Here is a 23,154-nt window from a genome sequence, read left to right on the forward strand (position 1 = left end):
GGCTTCAAGACCTGCCTGGGGGGACTCAATATCATATAGATGATAAATGTCAGAGATGAGATTTGAACTTGAATCCTTTGTCTCCAGATCTAGTTCTCTTGCCCCTAGGTTTCCTGTTCTGGTAATACATCATTAGAACTGTTATACTATCCTGTCCTGGGCTCTCTCCTCAACTCCTTCCCCATTTCCAAAAATAATTTTAGATATAGCTTTCCATTTCTATTTTAATTTTTATGATGTGTACAGCCAATTACACTTTTGAAGTTGTTGGTATAAGATGCTGGTATAAATCTAATTTAAACCAAACTACTTAAGTAGTAAAGCAAAGGTGTGCTAATCCGCACTGACACACATGCAAAACACTTCTCTTAACTGTATTACAATCTCCCTAAATTTGTGTTGGTTTTTCCACTATGTAGATAGATGATTCTCAGAACAGCTCCAGTCTTACATTAGCAACTTCTTATTAGATATTTCTGACTTGATGTCCCATCTCAAAGTAAACAAATTCAAAATAGAAGTCAGGCAAAGTCCTATAGAACAAGAAAGCCTAAGGGAATGAGAGAGAACAGCAGAAGAAGCCTTCTAGTGGGACCTACTTCTTAGCATGAATCTGGGTGAAGAGCCATCTGATTTGGCAAGTCTTTTAATGGGAGTCTTTTTTTTTTCTTCCTTGAAACAACAATAACAAAACCCTATTCTTCATTATTGAGAAGAGTGTGTTTTACAAATGGGAAGTCCTCAATATATAGGTTTTCATTTCAGGAGAGCAAGACAAAATAAGTTAGAACCTATGCTCTTTCCCTTTGCCCCTTAGCGTAGGTAGACAATCTTGGGCAATCCAATACATCTTATGGTCTGGGTTTAGAGCTTCTGTGTTTCTACAATGTTAAAGATAATAGAACTTGATCCCCACTAATCTTATAAATTTAAACTCTTTCACAGTTATATCAGGAATAGATTTTATCTTGATAATGGTTTTTGATTATTTTTCTGTGATAAGAACTTGGGAAAGATATCTGAAGTGGGCACAAGATAGGGGAGAAAATAAATCTGCTATAACCTCCACTTTCATTTGAAAATCTTAAAATAATTTAACAATATTAAATAGAAAAGTATAAAAGGATATACACATCTTCTTTCACCCTACTAGCTTTAGAAAATCTTTTAATTGGCCCCTGACAGTTTTATCAGTGGGGGAGTGATTGAATGAGGAAAGCTTAAGAATCTAGCTCACAAAATGTCGAGATGCTCCCGTGGTTCAGATTCCCAATTTTATTCTATCATTATATTACCCTAATTCTCTTAACATCTTCCAAGTAAAAAATCATTTGGGAATTTTCCTTCATAACAATGTACATTCATTAAAGCAACTCATATTTACTTTAGGCTTTATACTTTACAAAATAACTTTCTCAATCTAGTCCTGTGAGAGGGATGGGAAAAAAATGCCGGTATTCTAATTTTACAAATGAGGAAACTGAGGCTCATAAGGGGTCAGTAATAGGCTCGATCATACATCCATTATGTATCACAGCCAAGACTGTTATTCCAGTTTTCTAATTAATTCAATAACCTTTCCACTATGCTTAGAATGCCTAAATATGAAAATAGAAGGATGCAAATAGTCATAATCTAGTTATTTAGGGAAATTTTTAATTAAATTGTGACTTTTAATTAAACAAATATGCTTGGTCCCAAATCATTATTCAAAACCTAACCACAAACTTATGTTTAGGATTAATTTTTGCATATATAAATATAATTAACTTCTTTTCAAACTCAAAACCAAAAAAGAAAAAAAAGTCTTAAGAAATAAAGCAAATATGAGTAGCTGCATTGTAGAAGCACCACTCCAAGGGTTGATTTTTAAAACTATTCTCTTTTTCCTACTACCAAAAACTAAACAGTTTAACTGAAGCTGAGAGAGTACCTGTGAGAATTACAGCTACTTTTGACTGCAGGGGTGGTGGTGGTAATGAAATGAAAATTTAAACCCAAGAAATGATGCTGAAAATACGAACAAACAAAAAATACACATAAACTAAACACTAAAAAGAAAACATAGAGTGATTTCAGTTAACAGTTTCTAATTCAAATGTTTATCATTATCATCGTTACTACCATTACTATTTTTGTTGTCACTCATGTCTGACTGTGATCCATGGGACAAACTATCATGTGCTTTCTTGGCAAAGATATAGGAGTGATTTGCCATGTCCTTCTTCAGTAAATTAAGGCAGAGATTAAGTGTCTTCTCCAGATTCACATAGCTTGTAAGCATCAGAGGCCGCAGGTTCAGTGCTCCATCCATCCACTAGACACTGCTATAATTAATATTTATATGATGACTTCAAGTTTCCAAAGTATTGTATTGACTTTATCTCCTTTGACACTGACAATTACAATGCTGAACTATTAATGTCTTCATTGTATAGATTAGGAAACTGAGGTTTAGAGAGATTAAAAGAGTCAGATAGTGAGGACCTTAAGAGAGATTCAAAACCCAAATCTTCTTCCCTGCAAGGTGAGCAATGCAATTCTACTCAATGGAGTCCATCAGTAAGTGACAACATGTAGATTTATAGAGTCCTTTATCTGTCCTCTCCCCCAACCTCCCACCCAAGCATCATAATTGATGCTTAATTTATTTGAAACTCAGAAACAAGCCAATTTAGATCTAGTCTATTCAATTCTATCATGTGGTTCCATTCAAAGATAACTTCAAAGCTAGGTGAGTTTGCAAGCTTGATACTTTAGTGAAGTGGAAGAATACATGAAATATTTACTTTGGAGTCAAGAAAATCTGAACCCCAATTTGTCCTCTGATAGAGGCTGGTTTTGTGACTCTGAGCAAGTCATTTAACTTCACTCTGACCCAAGTAACCCTTGAAGGCTATACTGCGAGACATTAAGAATGCCAAGTGAAAGATCGGAGAGAAGCCCAGCTCTCCCACAACAACATCAGTGAATATCTGAAAAGGGCTATAGAAAGACCAATTATAAGGAAATAAAAAGAGATGGAATCAGGCTCTTTTGTCCAGTTCAAAAATGGCACAAAAAGATAGCAAAGAAGAAGACAGAAGCTTGTTTGTTGTTGCAATTCATTCAATCCATCATGTCTGATTCTGCATGATCCCACGGATCACGCAGACCAGAGCCTTCTATCCTCCACTTTCTTCCTAACTCTGTCCAAGCTCATGCTTCTTGCTTCCATGACATTATCTATCCATCTTCTTCCCTGCCATCCCCTTCTCCTTTTGTCTTCACTTTTTCCCAACAGCAGTGCCTTTTCCAGTAAGTCCTGTCTTCTCATTATGTAGTCAAAGTATTTAAGCTTCAGCTTCAGTATTTGACCTTCTAATGTTAGTTTCTTTAAATATTGACTGAGTTGATCTCCATCCTGTCTAAAAGACTCTCAAAAGTTTTCTCTAGCACTATAATTTGAAAATACTGATTTGCCATTTCCTTTTTCCAATAGATCACCTTTTTGTCAGAACATTCCACTATGATCTGTCTATCTTGGGTAACACTATATGCCATAGCTCATAGTTTTATTAGGTTATTCAAGCCTCTTTGCCCCAACAAGGCAGTGATTCAGAAGGGAGAGACTGGTAGGGGAAGCTAACTAAGGAAGCCATTTCAAATATGTTAAATATGGAATGGTCCTGCTCAAGGGGGCAACTTTTACTCTGGTAATCTAACAAAAAACTAGTTGAGATAAGGAAAGGTGGGAAGAGAGTATTCACTTGAATAGGGCACCATGAGCCAATACTACCTTCAATAATTGGACACGATGCATATCCTATCGCCCTGACCTTTATGAGTCAAAACATGGAGACTGATGAATTCCCAGAGTAAAAGAAAGAGTCCACTTATTAATGCTCAACCAACATGGAGTCCCACATCCCACTGGAGACTGATGAGGACACAGCAGAGCTGATAGAACCAACTCTCTAATGAGAATTTTGTGAAGAGGAGAAAAAAATGTAGCTGAGTTTATAATCTACAATGGCCATAAAGCCAATGGAGATATAACCTGATTTTGAGGCAGAAAATGGCATCAGACATCAACAGCTCTATCTAGACTACAGTGGCCACTTGAATAGTGTTGAAATATTCAACATATATAGAACTGCTTGCCATCTAGGGAAGGGGTGGAGAGAGAGGGGGGAAAAATCAGAACAGAAGTAAGTACAAGGGATAATGTTGTAAAAAATTACCCTGGCATAGGTTCTGTCAATAAAAAGTTATTATAATGAAAAAAAAAAGTAAAAAAAAAAAAGAATATAGTGGTCAAAACTAAGCATTGTCAAGTCAGTCTGTTTGAGAATCTAAAAGGGAAATGGCATAAGCACAGAATCCCAATTAAGAGAATATGAGTATGTAAAAAATAAAAGTAGAATGTTACAGGCCCCATGTTGGAGTGCCAAAATAAACTGTCTCTACTAGCTTTCTGGAGAATCTCAGGACCAGCCTGAGTCCTTGGTCTTAGTGGAGGAGTGAAGAAGGCTGGAGACCTACAAGGCTGGTCAAAGTTGGAGTCCATTTACTTCCAGTCCTCTCAGCCCTTAAATACCTTAGTATGATTCCATCACTCCAGCACACTGAACATGTGCTAACTATAATAGCATTACATCACCACAGCACACTGCCCAAGTATTAACTATAAGCACCCTACTATTGATATGTTAATTCCTCTTTACTATAAGTATCCTTTACTTCAAGTAGAACAAGGTGGTCACACCCTCCTTGTCTTCTCAGGAAGGGTGAGAACACCAAAAGGAGGTGGGGAGTCAAACCAGACATTGTCAGCAGGTTCCCTCTGGCTTGAAGGGTCTTATACCTTACCCAGAGTTCCCTCACTATCTGTAGCTCTGTACAACAGAGAAGCCAAAGAGTGAAAAACATTTGGAATAAGGGAGAAACCTCAGAAGAAATTCAAGGAGAATCTTAGAGAGCAGGGGAATATTTGGACTTAAAGTCTATAAGAGAGGCTGAAAAAATAAATCAAAAGACAGATGAAATGAGTTTGAGAGGAAAAAATTGAAAGATAATGTAGAGTTTAGAGTAGATAGTAAAAAAATCTTAATAAAGCAATGCTTTAGTGGACTTCTTAAATAGAACAAAAATAATTCAGTGACTCTGAGGCAACCAAGAATATTAGAACAAAGTCAAAAGAATGGGAAAAAACAAATACAAGGTATCTAACTATTATCAAAACAGCAGACCAAGAAGACAGATCAAGAAGGAATAATTTTAGAATCATCAGCTTTGCAGATAACCGTGACCAAACAAATAAACTCACAGACTATATTTCAAGAAGACATAAAAGAAAACTTCCTAGAGCTTTTAGAAACAGAGAGCAAATACAGAACAAAACAGTCAGCAAAATTGTAATATTTGAGAACCTTAGTATGTCATTCTCATATATAGATAAGTTTTACAGAAACCACAATAAAAAAGAGCTTATGAACTTGAATAGAATTTTAGAAGTTAGATAGGATAGATTCCCTGACAATAGGAATATAATGGAGAATATATAATTCTCATTGGTTTCTGGCACATTTACAAAAACTGCCAATGCATTAGCGCATAAAAACCTTAGTGATAAATGCAGAAAGGTAAAACTATAAAACATTTTTTTTCTTAACCATGATACAATATAAATTGTGATCAATGAATAAGGGATTTCAACCTGAATTGCATCTAAATGAAATAATTCTAAAGCCCTAGGTAGGTGAAAAAGAAATTCATAGAAAAAACTGGCAATTACATTGAAGAAAATAATAACATTGAGATTTCACAGGAAATTTTTATGATAGAGTTCAGAGTCTTGATGCAAAATGCATATCTCTAAACTACTCTTTGCTGGTTCTTATCCTACCTTTCTGATCACTGCTCTATCTCCTTTCCTGGATCATCACCTAAGTGAGACCAGTTAACCACAGATATTCCCCAAGGAGGTTCACCTGAACCCTCTTTTTTTCCTCTTTAATTTTTCACTTGTTGATGTCATCAGCTCCTTTGGATTCAATTATCATCTTTAAGGTAATTATTCCTAGAATTTTTTATTCAGCCCAAACTTTTCTCCTGACTTCTAGTCTTGTATATCCAATTGCTGACAACATCTCAGATGTCTCAAAGTCCTTTTAAACTCATATCTTTCCTTCCTCCCCAGTTACAGAGAGAGAGAGAGAGAGAGAGAGGGAGAGAGAAAGAGAGAGAGACAGAGAAACAGAAACAGATAGAAACAGAGACACAGAGAGAGAGAAAAGGAGGGAGGGAGGAAGGGAGAGAGGGAGGAAGGGAGGAAGGGAAGAAGGGAAAAAGAAAGAAAAAAATGGAATAAAAAATAAAACTTGGATATATTTTTTATATTTTTAATAATTTTAATTAATTAATTTTTAATTAATTTAATTTAATTTAATTAATTTAATTAATAATTTTAAAAAATTAATCAAAAATAAAATACCAGCTAATCTAATAAAAAAGAAAGGAAACCCAAATCACCATTATTAAAAATGAAAAATAGAAAAATACATAATAAATGAAGATGAAAGAAATTATTAGAAACTATTTTACCAAATAAAATATTTTATTCACTGCTAGCAAGTGTAAAAACTTAAATGTAATATATGAATACTTAGATAAATATAAACATTTATATTTGCTTAATTATCAGAATAAAAAATAGAATTTAAATAACATAATTTGAAAAAAATAAGTGAAAAATTTATAAATACACTTTCAAAGTAAGATGGATTTACAAGTAAATTCCACAAAATATTTAAATAACAATGTATATGAATAATACACTCCAATTAACATTATTTAAAGACGAAATAAGAAAGATAACATCCTACTAAGCTGCTTCTATGAGACAAAGGTGTTTCTTATAGTTTCCTCTGGGAAAGAAGAAGCAAAGAAGAAAAACATAGCTTAATTTCTCTAATATCAGTGCAAACATATCAAATACAATATCAGGTAGGAGAATTTGTTAATTAATTGGATTTATTATAATCCACATTGAATTTTTACCAAAATTGCAGGATTGGTTCAGTATTTTTTTTTTATTATGAGCATAATAGTTCATATTAATAAGAAAATAACAAAAATCTGACAAAATTGAAAATATAGCAAACAATTTTTTTTTCAAAATAAATGCTACATTTATGAGTTTTTTTAAAGCTAGAAAATAATAAATAGAACAAACATCATATGTAATAGAGTAATGCTAGAAATTTTAGCAACAAGATTAGGGGAAAAGCAAGAATCTCTACTATCACACATTATTATTTGAAACAGTTCAGGATCTCATTTGATTGTTGTAACAATTCTGGGATATGGGTATTATTATTTTTATCTTTATTTAGCATTTGAAGAAACTGAGGTTGATGTAGGTAGGTTAAGAGACTTACCCAGAGTTACACATTTAGTAAGGTAGGAGGCTAAATTTGAATTTGGGTTTTTTTTTTTTTTACTCCAGCCCTTGTGCTCTATTCACTTCTTCGCCTAGCTGCCTCTAGCTAAAACAATATATGTATATATATAAGCTTTAGTAACAGGACAAGAAAAAGCAACTGAAGATATAACAAAGATAAGGAAGAAGAAAAATTAGGAAAATTAGAACATGTGGGAAAGTTAGATTTAGGTCAACATTTTTTGCCATATTTAAGGAAAAAAGCTCTAAATACAGAATTCATAACCTGAGGTACATGAATTTTTATAAATATTTTTATAATTATATTTCAGTAAACTACGTATTTAGCTTTGTACATTTAAAAAATAATATTATGAAAAGGGATTTGTAAATCTTATCAGATTGTTAAAGGGATCTATCACACCAAAAAGTCCATCAGTCAAGAAGAAAAAAGGATTCAGTAAATCAATAAGAATTTATTAAGTGCTTACTAAGGTCAAGGCACTGTGCTCAGTAGTGGGAATAAAAAGAAAAGTTAGAAAATAAACAAAACAATAAAACCACATCCTGCCCTCAAGAAGCTTATTGTCTAAAGAAGACAACATAAGAAGCAACATATGGGATAAATTGGAAAAATCAACAAGGGAAAGGAACTTGAATCAATGGAGACTGGGAAAGACTTCTTGTAGAAGGTGGGATTTTAGTTGGGACTTGAAGGAAGGAGATAGATGAGAAGGGAGAACATTTCAAGCATGGAAGATAATTAATTTAAAAAAAAAAAAAAAAAAGCCCAGAATTGGGAGATGGATTGTCTTGTCTAAGGAATAGCAAGGAGGCCAATACTACCATATACTGGAAGGTAAGGTATGAGTAAATTAGAAAGTTTGATGGAGAAATAGGTTTTTAATGTTTCCTCTAAATTAAATTAATGTTTCCTCTAAATGGATACCCAACTTAGCCCTAAAGTTTATATCCTTAACAAATTAAAAAGTACTGGAAAGCAAAACCTTTCATAACAATCTATTGAGAAAGAATTCTTCTGAAAATGAGGAAGAGGAAAGGGAGATAAAATAGATAGACACTTTCAATTACATAAAATTGAAAAGTTTACACATGAAAAAAGTAAATCTGTTAGAAAAGAAACAATTGGGGGGAAAAAGAACCTTCACAGCAAATTTATCTGATAAAAATTTGCTACAAAGGCAACTAGAACAAATTCATTTCATAAGTGAAAAATGGTCAAAAAATATGAACAAGAAGTAGCCAAAAAACTAACCCATTAACAATCACATGAAAAAATCCAACAAATAATAAGAGAAACACAAATTAAAACTCACTATAGATTGGCCAAGTTGATATACAAAAAAAAAGAAAAAAGAAAAAAGAAAAGAACTCTTACTAGAGGGAGTTTGGGGGGACAGGAACACTAATACAAAGCTGTGAATTTCACTCAACCACTCAGGAAATCAGTGTGGAACTATAACCCCATGAAATTCAGTAAAGTATGTAAAACTACTGAATCAAATATAATAGGCATTAATCTTAAAGAGCTTAAAGACAGAAAGAATCCCAAAGTACACAACTTTTATATTGTACAATAATCTAATTATATTGTTAGTACTTAAACAATGCAGGAGCTAGACTAGTAACTGAGAATACAAATGTAAGCAAGCAATTGTGATAGACCTTTCCCTCATGGAAATTATAGCCAAATGTGAAAGGGGGGGGGGGGGCAGAGACAAAATAAAAAAGTAGGATGATTATTTAACCCAAATTTATCATAAAGCAGAGACTGAAAGTTAAAAGTTGTCTGGAGATAGATGGGAATTGAATTTCTGGTATATTTTAAAGAACAAGTCATAAAGTCATCTTTCAGAGGCCAAAAGTCACAAGGTTAGAATCAAGGATCTGATGGGAAGGATATGAGAAGTTTGATTATATATGGCATGTTTTGGAATAAGCAAGGTAAATGCTTATATTTGATTATTATTTTCTAGTGTATATATATATATATGTATGTATGTATGTATATAACCTTTTGACAGTGTTCCTTAATACCTGGATGTTGTGTTTAAATTTGTGACAAGTTTCCTTTAGGCTCACTTTTATATAGATTTGTACACACACAAACAACGCCCCTATCCCCATTTTGACATTGGAAGAGCCTCCAGACTTTTAAATCACAAATTGAGTAGTAGTACTAGCATGAAAAAAAAAGCAATTTATATATCTTTAAGGTTATATTCTACTTCTCTGGTCCTATTAAAGTGTATCATGTATTACTGCTATTAATATTTTAGTCAAAACAAATCAAACCACAAAAAAGTCTATCTCAGGTTGCATTGAGAAGCAGAGTTTTTTACATTAAGAAAGTGATAATCCCATCACCCTCTGTCCTAGTAAGATCATTCATATCTGGAGTGTTCTGGTCAGTTTTGGTATCAAATTTAGGAAAGATATTGGTAAGGTAAAAAGAATGGAAAGGAAACTGATTAAGACAGCAAAGGCCTTAAGACTGTGCCATCTACTACTATTACTGCTGCTATTACTACTATTACAACAACTACCACCCCATTCCTCTTCCTCCTACTATTATTGCTATCACTGCTGCTGCTACTACTACTACTACTACTATTGCCACCACTACTTATTACTACTACTACTGCTATTACTACTTCTACTACTATTACTATTACTACATATTACTACTACTGCTACTACTACTATTACTATTATTACTACTATTACTATATATTACTACTACTACTACTACTACTACTACTACTGCTGCTGCTGCTGCTATTACTATTATTACTACTACTACTATCACCCCACTCCTCCTTCTCCTACTACTATTACTGCTATTACTACTACTGCTACTAGTACTTATTACTACTACTACTATTTCTACTACAACTACTATTATTACTACTACTTCTACTATTACTACTACTACTGCTGCTATTACACCTACTACTACTACTACTGTTGCTACTACTATTACCACCACCACTATTACTATTATGAAACACCTAGCCTACACTATCACCACCATTACTATTACTACTACTACTGAGACAACAACAGCATTAATATAATGTCAGATAGTAACTACTTTACAAATTTAATCATCTCATTTGATTCCTACAACAATCCTGGGGGAGGAGGACAGGGTTCCATTATTATTCTCATTTTGCACTTGAGAAAGCTGATGCAAACACAAGTGATCTGATCTTTTTAATGTCACCCATCTAGTGAATATCTGAGGCCCACATTTAAATCCAGGACTTCTTTAGACTCTGTAAGAATAGAGTGATGTAATTGGGGACATTTAGCTAAGAGGAGAAAAGACTTGGGAGGAAGATGCTAGCTATATCCAAATACAGGTTGTCATAGGAACATGATTTGACTTGTCCTGCTTGGTCTCAGAGAATATCATTGGAAGTAATGGCAAGATGGCAAAATTTAGCATTAGAGACACTGGTTCTGATTCCATCTCTGTTACTATTGTTTGTAGTTTTTGGACAAATCTCTTAAGCTCTGTTTTCTCATCTAATAAATAATATGGTTGTAACAGCTTTTCACACCTCTTCATGAGAAATAATTTATAACACTCTACCTCTTCTTTCCTTTTGCACCCTGAACTTCCCTTTCTCATCACCTAACTTTTATGTCATTCTTTCAAATTCACCTTATGGCTCTACTCTCTGGTTTTGAGTATTCCTTCCTGTTGAACTATTAGTAACATGCTTATTAAGGGTTACAAATTTCATTTTCTTGCAGAAATAAAAATCAAGCAATGGTTATGAATTGAATGGTATCTGAGATCAAGGCTAACTTTAGATCTGTATAACTAATTTTCAGAGGCCTGACAGGCCTGACAGATGGAAAGATTGCCTACCAGTGAGAGTTAACCAAATGAGAACTGGCAAACTTCAGGAAGAAGTAGATTACCTTTCCTTTGAGATTTTTAAGATGTATAGCTATGATATGATAATCTCTTCCTACTCTGAGATTCTGTGAATTATTGCATTACCTGGTCTTTTCAGTAGCCCTTACTTTAGAGATGAAAAGAATGAAAATTACACATTAGGCCTTTCTATGACTCAAAGAGACTGTTTTCTAGGCAACTCATATTTGGTTGTCATCTATCTCTCTAGGGTCCATTCTCATTTACTTTCAGTCTCAAGTTTTTTTTTTTCCTTTGACATCCTAAAACAGTCTGACACCTCTCAAAATCTCAAAGTATTCATCTCTGGTTTTCAACAGGCTACTACTAATACTTCCATGAATAGAATTGCTACTTAGATAATTTTGGTCTTATTGACCATTTCCCCCTATTATTTGATTATCTTTTTCTTTATGTTCTTACTTATGCCATTTTCTGAGGATATATTAAACACTGATGTTTCATTATCCATTCATTATTTCATTATCTATCTTGCTTTTAAGCATAATGTAGTTTCTCTATTTCTTTCAATGCTATCTAATTTGACAATTTCCTCACCTAAAATCACAATTGTACTTTCCAATTTCCCCCCAATCATTCTCCACTACTAGCTACAATACACAATAATACACATTTATATAAGCTTTAGTTCTTGCTCTCAAGGAGTAAAAGAAACAGGCCTTTTCAAATCTGGGCCTCAAAAAATTACAATTTTAAATTAAAATCTGCATTTGGAAACTATGCATCATTTAATTTCAATGTTTTGATATGATCAGTGCTTGGGGAAGAATCAGAATTGGAATTTTTTTAAAGTCCTAGCAGAGTTCTTAATAGAGAAATACATACTTGCCCCATACAATCTTAGTAGCATAAGTAGGTTTCCATGACTTACCCCACCTACTTTCTCAAAATGAGATCCATCCTTTTTAAAATCTGTGATGGCTCCATTAAAATACCAAGTAAACACAATATCTAAAAGGGGATCATGTTGAACTTGACAAGGCAGGATTACACTTTCTCCAACAGAAACATCCATATTGGATGGGGCCAATGTTATTCTTGTGGGTTCTAGAGAAAAACAAAACAAAACAAAAACAACAAATGCTCAAACATTCATAAAGTTACAACTGTCAGATTATCACTTAAACAGATAGTCAGATAAACTATTATCTAGTATTATCCTTATTGGGCTTCACTCAACTTTTTTGGTTTGCTTGAATTATAGAAAAAAGTACAGATTGAGCTATTTATAACGTGTGATTATGATACTGACACTGGCAAATCATTGAGTATTTGAAGACTATAGAAAAGTTTGCAATGAAAGTTAGGCATGAAAATTGCATAGTCAGAAATGACTGTTATTTTCATTGACTTGTAGTCCATTTTCTGGGATAGGCATTGTGGAACCCTTTGTTTTCAGTAATTTTGACAGCTGGTGGGAGTAAGGAGAAAATTTATATTTTAATATGAAGATATTTATCTTTAAATTATTCCACAGACAGCGGGTTACTAAGAATTTAAAATAATTCATTCAAAAAAGAATAAGGTTAATAGGTTAATAAGAACAGAATGACTTTTCAGATGGAAGTCCCATCATGACATTTTCTAAATGAGAAAACCAAGACCTAATGAGGTGAAATGCTTTGTTCTTTACAAGTAACAGACCAGATCTTTTATCACAATATCTCTATTTCTAAATTCTTCATTCTTCACACTGAATGGCAGATTTGAGGTGTAATAATCTATGATCAATTTATTCCATGAATACACTTCTTCCTTTTCCTTTTTTGTTCTGCCCTCTTTCCTTAAAAATATTGCTTGATCTTCATTATTCTAGGAAATTCTTAATGATAGCCAAACTAGTTTGCCAGGTATTTTACATGGCATAGGTAACATAAAATAAAACAATCCAATTCATAAAACATCAAAATGATAAAAATATATGCCTGGAAAATTGTTGGGTAGTAGCAATATTACCTTAAGAATGACTTTAAACACACACTCATACCCACTCACACTCACCCACCCACCCATCCATCCATCCACACACCCATACACACACACAGAAATACTTTATGTTAAAAGGTAGCCATTTCTAAGTTGATGGGATGGAGGAGGGAAGGAAAAACAAGAGAAAAAAAAAAGAAATTTGCATGATAATTTTGTTGTACATTTGAAAATAATAGCAAGATGTATATAGTAGATTTTGAGTTTCATATACAATCATCTTTTTTATTGTTCTATATTATGGAGATGCTTGTTTTATTCCATAAATTTAAAGTACAGTAAAGAAAATTGCTGCTAAATTGCACATAATTAAAGCACACTTAATAATGTGCTCATTGTTTGACATTATGTTATAGTGTAAAAGAGTAAAAATCTGACCCACTCCTTCCTTTTGAAAATTCAATTAAATTATCTTTTTATAAAGTAACTGTTAGATGCAAAGTGCTATTTAAGGTGCTGGGAATAAACGGATAGAAAATGTTTTCCTGAGAGGAAGAAATACACAATATTTAAGCATTAAGAAATACAATACAATTTGATGACAAATGGTCACAATACATTTTATATGACTGAAATAAGTAAATCTTCATTAATTTTAGTGCTTTTCTGTGCAATTTAGGGCATATCTGCCATCTTTAAGAACAACATCATACCTGTAACTATTAAGTTTGTGGAACTGCTTGCTTTCCCAAACTGGTTCTCAGCCAGACAAGTATATGTTCCAACATCCAATTTAGTCACATTGGCTATTTGGAGTTCTCCATCCTTCAAAATAGTTATCCTGGAGTGGGACGGGGACGAGTAAGTGAGATAAAAGAAAAGAGAATATGAAGGTCTATAAAAGTTCAAATATTTGAGAAAATAAAATTTAGTTACAGCATTCATCCATGACACCCATCTGCAAGCAATGGGTTCTTAGCATTATAATATCTTCAAATAAAAAAAAAAAAAAACTTGAAAAATACTGCAATTTTTAACATAATTAGAAAACTTTCAAAACAAGATAGAGAAAGAACTATCATGCTGTTCAAACTTTTCAACTAAAAATCATTTCACAGCTAAATATATCGTGGGTTCCTTTTCAAGATAATCCCAAGTATTTTCTGAAGTGTAGCTTTTAAAGCTTAGACAAGTGACAGGTTTTGAGAGACATCGTTTTGGGTACTTAAATCATTTTATTAATAAAATCAGCAGGTTATTAATAAGAGGATGATCATTTGGCAGTTTATATTGCCTTTCAAGGAATAGAATTTCTAGAGGGATGGCAATCAACTCTGACCTGTTAACTCAATGAGAGCTGTGGGCTATACTAAATGAATGTCTTGGGATAAGTGATTTAGGTAACTCAAATCTTGGTCAAAGAGACATCAGTTTTCATATCACTTTTCTTTATAAATCAACCTTTCTCCCTACCTGTCTGAGTAAATACAATGAACAGGAATATACCCATTAGCTTAAACTAAAAATTTCTTTTACTGTCAGATTAGATTTGACCTTGGCAAACCTCCAAGAGAAATTTTTCCCATATTTTGGTTTCTGGATGAGAAAGTGGAAAAGGTAAAAAACTTTGGTCCTGATAAAATATTTATTATTTTATTATATGTGATATAATATATTTTTATATATTCATATAAATGTATAATATATTTATATAAATACATATTGTATCATATTATAATAAAATATTTATTAAATACAAAAAGAAAATATTAATTTCTCACAACAAAATCAAGTCAATCAAAACAAAATTATTAAGGTGCTGTGCAAAGCATTAGAGACACAAAAAAGTGGCAAAAAAACAGTCCCTATCTTCAAGGAACTTACAAACAAATGCATACAAAGCAAGTAATATACAAGACAAATATGAGCTAATTAACTGAGAAGGCTTGGAATTAAGAAGGAATGTAGGTTTCTTGTAGAATTTGGCATTTTAGGTGAAATATAAAGAAATAAAGAGAGGTTAATAGTACAAAGAGAAGAGGGATAGCATTTCAAGTATGGAGGCAAAATGCTCAGAGAAAAGAGGTAGAATGTCTTGCTCATGGAACAGTCAGGAGGTCAGTGTCAGTGGATCAAAGAGTAGGTATTGGGAAATAAGGTATAAGAAGAATAGAAAGGTAGGAGGGAACTGCGTTATGAAGAACTTTGAAAGTCAAACAGCATTTTTGTATTTGATCCTGGAAGCAACTGGATGTGGAGTTTATTGACTAGGGAGCGACATGATCAGCCTTGTATTTTAGGAAAATAACTTACTGGCTGAATAGTAGATAGGTTGGAGGGAGAAGAGATTTGAAGCAGGTGAAACCCCCCCCCCCCCCCCCCAAATCAGTCCCCCCCCCCCCCCCCCAAGCAGGCTATTTGTTTAATAATCCAGGCACATGATGATAATCCCTTGTACCAGAATTGTGTGAGATCAAAGGAGACCTATTCAAGAGACATTGAAAGGGGAAACTGACAGGCTTGGCAACAGGATTGATATGTATAGATATGTAGAGAATATAGACATTTTTCTCATGTCCACAGTGTATTTGAGAAAAAAACTGGACCACGATGACTGCCTGAAAGTGAATTAATAATATAGCTATCCAGCTCACTCACAGCTACTCCACCAAATACTCAATAATCACACTAATGGGTTGTGAGAGTTGAACCCCCAAAATATGTTGGGAATCTGGGCCAGTGTCACAAGGTGTCTCAGAAGAATTTATAGACTGGTCCTATCTCCAAATCAAGAAGTAAAGATTTTATTAAGCTGTTGGTGGCAGACTTAACTTTCAAAAGGACTAAGCTTTGCCATTACCAGCGAAAGACAGAAATCAACTGATGCCATAAGGCAGGAAAAGTTCCTAGAGATCCCATCATGATACTTAGTAAGCTAGAAAAGCTCATAAAGGAGTTGCTATGTCATAAGATAGGCAGAGCTCCTAATGAATTCACAAGGGAGAAGGTAGGGCCTTATATAGTAGAGAAATAACCTCAGGAGTTGATATCTAAAGTTTAACCTTCTAATTGCATATGGTAAATGTGGGGGCTCAAAGGTAATCCTGTCAATGCAAAGAAGTCAAAGGGACCCATTTTAAGACAAGATAATCTTCATAATGTCTTCCTCAGTTTGTAGCTTGGTCTCCTAGGACCACTTCAATCAAGGCCCACCTAAGGCCCACTTAAATTCAGCAAAGACTTTCTACTGTCAATGCTCCTCCCTACACCCACCTAACTACCAAAGCCCCAGTCTTTTGCTGGAGTCTTATTCACACCAAATATTCCAGGCTCAATGATTAAGAAATCTAATGAGAATCACAGCAAGTGATTATGTCCATGCCATAACTGTGCAAAAAATAAGCCCTAGGAAACAAAACCCTGTGTCAACTCAGGCCTTTCAGAATGAAAAGAAATCAGTTAGGGAGATCTGTTCCCAAAGAAGCCCTAGGGTGATGGGAAATGAAATGCATGGATCTTAAAAATGGCAGTGCTAACACCAAGATATCTCAATCCACTGATTGGTCTCTGAGGTTCTTCACATTCTGTCTTGAAATGTTATAGAGGGCCAATTCTGAACTGTAAAAATCTAGGGGATTTAAGATTACAAAATCTTGGATAAATTTCTTAATTTATTATTATAGGCTTCCTATTATTTAAAATGATGGTATTGGAATAGACAGCTTCTGAGGTTTTTTTCCAAATGCAAATCCAAGACACTATGATCATCCCTCATCTACTATTTAAGAAAAAGATTTGTACTTTATAATTGAATTTGGAAGTGGAATTGGGTTTGCTCTTATTTCCTTGCTGTGTTTTCACTCTCTTAAAAACGAAACAAAACTGTTAATATCCCAAATATATTTATTCATTTTTGCCTACTTTCTTCTTTTTTTTTTCTTCCTTAAGTTTAACTATGTCAGTCAGTATTTAATAAACCTACAGTATTATTTTTTAATCCTTTTATATCTATGATAATGACTTAGACACAAAGGCTAATAAGATTCAGTTGTTGTATTGCATTTACTGATTGTTGCACACAAATGTATCTTTTGTTTTCCAAATCAAAGACTTCCCAGAAATTAGAACTTTTCTAGATGCATTTCTCAGTTATTTTCATTTTAAAATATCATTATTCAAATACACAACTTAGCTTTACTAGGAAGTTGAAGGGACTGATTTCTCACAATTCTTTACTTTCAGGATACCATATTACAACTTTCATCATTCAGGATATTTGCTGTATTTTGGAACTTTAAAATGGCATTTACAAAATGTATGTAATCCCTTTCTTTTTGGCAATTTGTATATAATTTTGGAGTTTAACATAAGGAATGGTTGAATCTTTAGTTCATATCTTTTGTCCTAGGAATCTGCCGATTTGTAATTGGTGTCTCATCTTCACTAGTGAGAAATATCACATAATTTCCTAAAGATATAGTGATCACATTATTGTGCTCTTCAGTTTTCAGGGAGCTATAGAAATCTTAAAATTTTGTCTCCTTATTCTGTCCTAGAGATCATCACTTTTTTTTTTCATTGCTTCCAAATCTTTTCCTTGTCAAGTAATTTTGAGTTTCTCTGAATTCTATTCTTTCCACTATTCTGAGCTCTGCTAAAATAATCTTAAATTCACTTTTAAGCATTTATCATAAATCTTTCTACACTGTTGACTTGACCATCATTTAGTCCTTAAATTTCTTGTTCACATTTAGGTCCTTATTTCATCCTATGGATATTTCTGCTGATATTTTTTCTTTTAACTGTCTGTGACTTTATAAAGGAATTTTAAATCAAGTATAATCTTCATGAGATACCCTGAAAGTACTATCTTATTATGATGCTCATTCTTATTCATTTTCCTATGTGTTGAAAAAATATGTTTCTGTAGAGCTTCTTTAAATACTTTTTCCCCCCTGGCATTTTTTTATTCTGTAATTTTTAATTCATAAAATTTTTCATTGTGTTAGAGCTCCTCATTGGTTTGAACATTTCTTTGTGTGACCTTTGAAATATTATTTTGTGTTTTCTAGTAATTTTGCTCCTTTTTATTTCTATTGCTATTTTTGAAAAGAGTAAGGAGACAACAGGTAGATTCCTTTATATCTTCTCATTCTGTGTTCTTCTGGGAAATCTCCATTGGAAATTTCTGAACAAAATATTTTAAGCTCTTGAATCCATTTGCTCATACATACATAAACACTTATCTATATATCTCACCAAATAATTTAAAAATATTAAAGATCCTTGAGGACAAATACCACATTTTATTTTTCTTAATACCGTACCTACCATAGCATTTTGTACATAGCAGTCACATCATAAGTATTTGTAAAATGAATTCAAGAAACAAGCATTTATTAGGGACATTTCATGTGCCAGGTACTATGTGAAGGACTATACAAATATAATTTAATTTAATTGTTAAAATAACCCTAGGAAGTAGTTGAAGAAACTGGGGATGAGCTAAATTAATTGACTTGCCAGGGTCATAGAGCTAGGAAGTATCTGAGGTGAGATTTCAATTTGGTTTTTTCTCACTTGAATCAGTGTTCCCAATATCAGCTCTAATCCTAGCATGAAAAATCCTATAGAAGTTGTGGTGCCTACTTTTAGACCTCATTCACAGAATATGCTGTTTTTCAAAGTACAGCTTTATTTTTCTTTATATTCAAGCACTGAAATGTTATTTATTATTTGTGATCAGCTAAATAGCTGAGCCCTCTTTCTTTGCTAGCTACCTTCTCCAATGTGATCTTTTCCTCCATTGCACTCTTGGTAAATTTAAATGCCACAAATTTCATTTAAGATTCTTACAAAAGTAAAAAGCAATGAAAATTATATTTCTTATTGATGAATAAGTTCATCAATTCAATAATTTAGAAAATACTTTTCCTCACAGTAAATCTAGAGTAGTCAGCGCAAGTTTCTTGACTCCATTTTACAGATAAGGAACTTGAGGCTAAGAGTTTGAAGTCAACATTTCTTAAACTCTTACTATGTTCCTGGTACAAGTTCACATTACTAAGAAAAAGGTAATGACCACTCAATGCTGATTTTTTGAGTTTACATCCAATGATTCATATAATCACAGACTTAGAGTAAGGAAGTACATCAAACACTACAGCTATTTAAAATAACTATTTTACATATATATATATATATATATATATAATGACTATTTTATATATAAATGACTATTTTAAATAAGAAGCAGAATTTTAAACTATGATGCTAGAGACAATATTCTTTTGACTTTACCACACAAGTCATTTTAATAGCACAGGTTTTATAACTTAAAAGATCTATGTTCAAATTCCATGTGTGATACCATCTGAGTAATATTAGGTAAATCACTCAATATTCCTGAACTTCAGTTTCATTATCTATACCATGAAGAGTTTGGAGAAGTTGCCTTGTAAGATTCTGCCAGATAGAAATTGATGGATTTTATGTATTTCCGTAGTTGAAAATTTCACTTTTGTCCACTCTCCACAAGTCTCCATAAATGAACCATTCATTTCTTAACAAAACTAGCTGCTGGATGAAAAATAAACAGATCATTATCTGTGTTGAATTCAAAGTCTTTCCAGCTTACCAGAGTTTGTATTTACTGGAATAGTCTTTAAGACTGCCCTCCATAGAGAATCTAAGGAAGAGGACAATAATAATAATAGAGGACAAGAGATAGCTAAATTTTATTTTAAGTCTATTTATTCTAAGTTACTAGCTTAAAATAAATGGGATTTGCTTTTATTTATTGAACATACATTAAACCCAATATGAAATATACAAGTCTAAGGATTATAAATTACAGTAATATTATTTTTTTTAAGTCAGTGTCTGTTTTCTGCATAATCAAACTAATCTATGGACCCTGAAGCTTAGATAAATATGAAAGCATTATATATTTTATTTATTCATTCAACAAATATTAATTAAATGCCTACCATATGCAAGGCACTAAAGCTTACTGAAGTCATCTCCTTGTTGACTAAAGATCTACTTCTAAATTCATCTATAATTTATAAGCCCTAAATTGGGTAGCAAAAGGATTGGGAACATTGGAGATAGCCAATTTCACTTACTTCCTTATTCTGCCCTCTGGGTGTTATCTAACTTTTTTTTTTTTTAATACCAACACTAAAGTAATAGCAATTTTAGATGGGAATAAGAAATCCTTTAGTTCATAAGATGCAGTTACTTGAACTAACAAACCTCTTTTATGATTTGAAGGTGAGGTCTAAGTCAGAAGTGGGGCCTGACACTTTAGAAAGAAAACAGGCTTTAAACATAAATATGTTAACTTCAAATAATTCCGACTGTACAAATCATACAATGTAGAGCTAATTGGATAGTTTGTTCTTAAATTGGTTCTTCCAGGAACATGTAAGAGGCCCAGGGGGCGTTTCATGGAACATAAAAACAAACAATATTCAGTAAATAGATGAAGTAATTGTTTCTCCCCAGAAAACCTTTAATAACCAAACCTTCCCTACAGAGATACAATGTGAAATTTTTATACCTTTTCCCTATGAATGAAAATGCATTCTAGACTCAATGTGAGTCAGTATTTCTATATATTGGGCCCAGATGAAACATTCATAATATTGGATGCTCAATTCCTACCCTTATAATACATATTTGATCATCTGCAATATTTAAGAATTGGGACCTCCATTCATAGATACATATCTGCAACTCATTTTAACTTCTAATTTTATAAAGCTGCTTTTTGCCCAGAGGGACTAAATTAATCAATGAATCAATCCATTAATATATATTGTCATCGTTGTTTAGTCATTTTTCAATCATATCTGACTGTTTGTGACCCCCTTCGGGGTTTTCCTGGTCCACTGAAGTGATTTGCTGCTTCTCCGGTTCACTTTACAGATGAGGAAACTGAGGCAAACAAGATTAAGTGATTTATCCAGGGTGCCCCAGCTAGTAAGTATCTGAGGTGTGCACATACATGCACACATACACACACACACACACACACACACACATACACATACCCTCTTATTTTTGTACCTCACACAGTGGTAGGAGCTGAAATGTGACTTGATCATTGTCCCACAAAGAATATGTGTCAAAGACAAGATTAAAACTTAGGTTTTCCAGAATCTAAGCACTATATTCTAGTGCTTTCCTTTGGGGGTGGGAAGAAACATAAATCCCCGTTACTATGTTCTATTAAACAGTTGGTTTATAATATACTTCTAAAGTTGCCAAATGAGAGAGATTCTCCATTGGTCTAAAAATTCTTCATCTTTATTTTGTATATTTCCCTGTTAATTTTGAATATTTACATCTAATTGGGCAGCTAGGTAGCATAGGGGATAGAATGAAGGGCCAGGAGTCAGGAAGATGCATCTTCCTGAGTTCAAATTCGGCCTCAGACCCTGAAGAGCTGTGTGATATTGGGCAAGTTACTTAACCCTGTCTGCCTCAGTTATCTGTTAAATGAGCTGAAGAAAGAAATGGCAAACCATTTCAGTATCTCTGCCAAGAAAATCCTAAATGGGGTCATGAAGAGTCAGACATGATTGAACAACAACAATAACAACAAATTGCTCTCAGATATTGCAAAACAAAGAAAATCTCTCATATGGTTGGCTACGTAAGTACCATTGATCAGTGCTGTAGGAAGGTATTTTTATTTGACTCTAAGGACATAATTTGTACCACCAAAGCAGGAAAATAGCAAGCCCTATTAACATGGCCTGGAGTTTCTGTCAATACCCTCTTTTACCTGCATAAGTTGTTAATACTATGGTACATTATTCTTCTCCAGTTTTACCAAGCCCCAGTGCTGTTTGTCTAAGGATGCTTACCTCTCAGCAGAGGAGAGAGATCATGTGTCTGTAATGATAAAACAGCGGCATAAAAAGCATCAAAGTTGTTTCCGAAGATGCATTCTGAGTGCACATTCCAAGAGATGGATGCATACAATTAGCAGTAAAAGAAAAGTACTTACAATGAATATGTTACAGAATGAACAATGACAGATAAAAAGGCAAATGTATGTTGATGAAAATGCATGAGGAAATAAATGTCAGAAAAAATTAAAGAAAATTTTCAGTTATTTTTTTTTTTAATTCTCTTTTGGCTGAATGACTTTAGCTATTTCTTTTCCCCCTTGAGTTCAGAGGTAATGTGCAAATGGCATCTAAGGAAATGATATTAGAATTTTCCTTCTTGCATCCATGGCATTCTGAGCTTTGAACTTACAAGCTCAACTGAGTTGTGCTTGTGATTTATTGGTTCGAAAATCTTCAGGGAAAATGGAGGCAGAGTGTGGAAGATCCTCTAGCTGGTAATAATCTCTCTGACTAACTACTAGGCTCATAGAATGAGGCAGGTCTCTTTTGCTGAGCAAAGTTTATTATATTAATATTATATTATATCTTGAAAAATAAGATCATCCTTGGCTTACAATTTAAAAATCAATATTCTCCTTATATTATTTAGCTGCACAATTCCAATTAATTATGTTATTTCTATCATAAACCTTACCTTTTGTTTAACAGGAATACAATATCATCTGTGGTGCAAAAAATGGGAAGAAGGGTTGTACCTGAAGTCAGGAATCCCAACCCCAACACTTACAGACCACAAGATAACTTACTTAACCAACCTTAAACTCTGTTTTCTCATTTTTTAAATGAGAATAATGTCTTTTAAGGTACAATTCATGGCATTGTTGCAAAAAAATTTAAAGAAAAATGCTTTCTAAACAGGTGTTATATGACTATAAATTGTAATTGTAAAATTGTAAAAATGAATGTAAATA

At 33.2% G+C, this 23,154-nt stretch overlaps 1 protein-coding gene across 1 annotated transcript in view; it reads right to left on the reverse strand.

The window, feature by feature from the left end:
• The window catches only part of LOC100914366 (contactin-3), a 399,985-nt gene that overhangs the window by 18,134 nt on the left and 358,697 nt on the right, over positions 1 to 23,154 (reverse strand). The window contains exons 12-13 of the mRNA XM_031954064.1: positions 14,033 to 14,160; positions 12,265 to 12,440 (exon numbers count right to left, since the gene is read on the reverse strand). Of these exons, the coding sequence (XP_031809924.1) occupies positions 12,265 to 12,440; positions 14,033 to 14,160 (304 nt within the window). The remainder of the gene's footprint in view (positions 1 to 12,264; positions 12,441 to 14,032; positions 14,161 to 23,154) is intronic.

The sequence above is a fragment of the Sarcophilus harrisii genome, chromosome 1, assembly GCF_902635505.1.
Source record: "Sarcophilus harrisii chromosome 1, mSarHar1.11, whole genome shotgun sequence".
In the NCBI taxonomy this organism is placed as follows: Eukaryota; Metazoa; Chordata; class Mammalia; order Dasyuromorphia; family Dasyuridae; genus Sarcophilus; species Sarcophilus harrisii.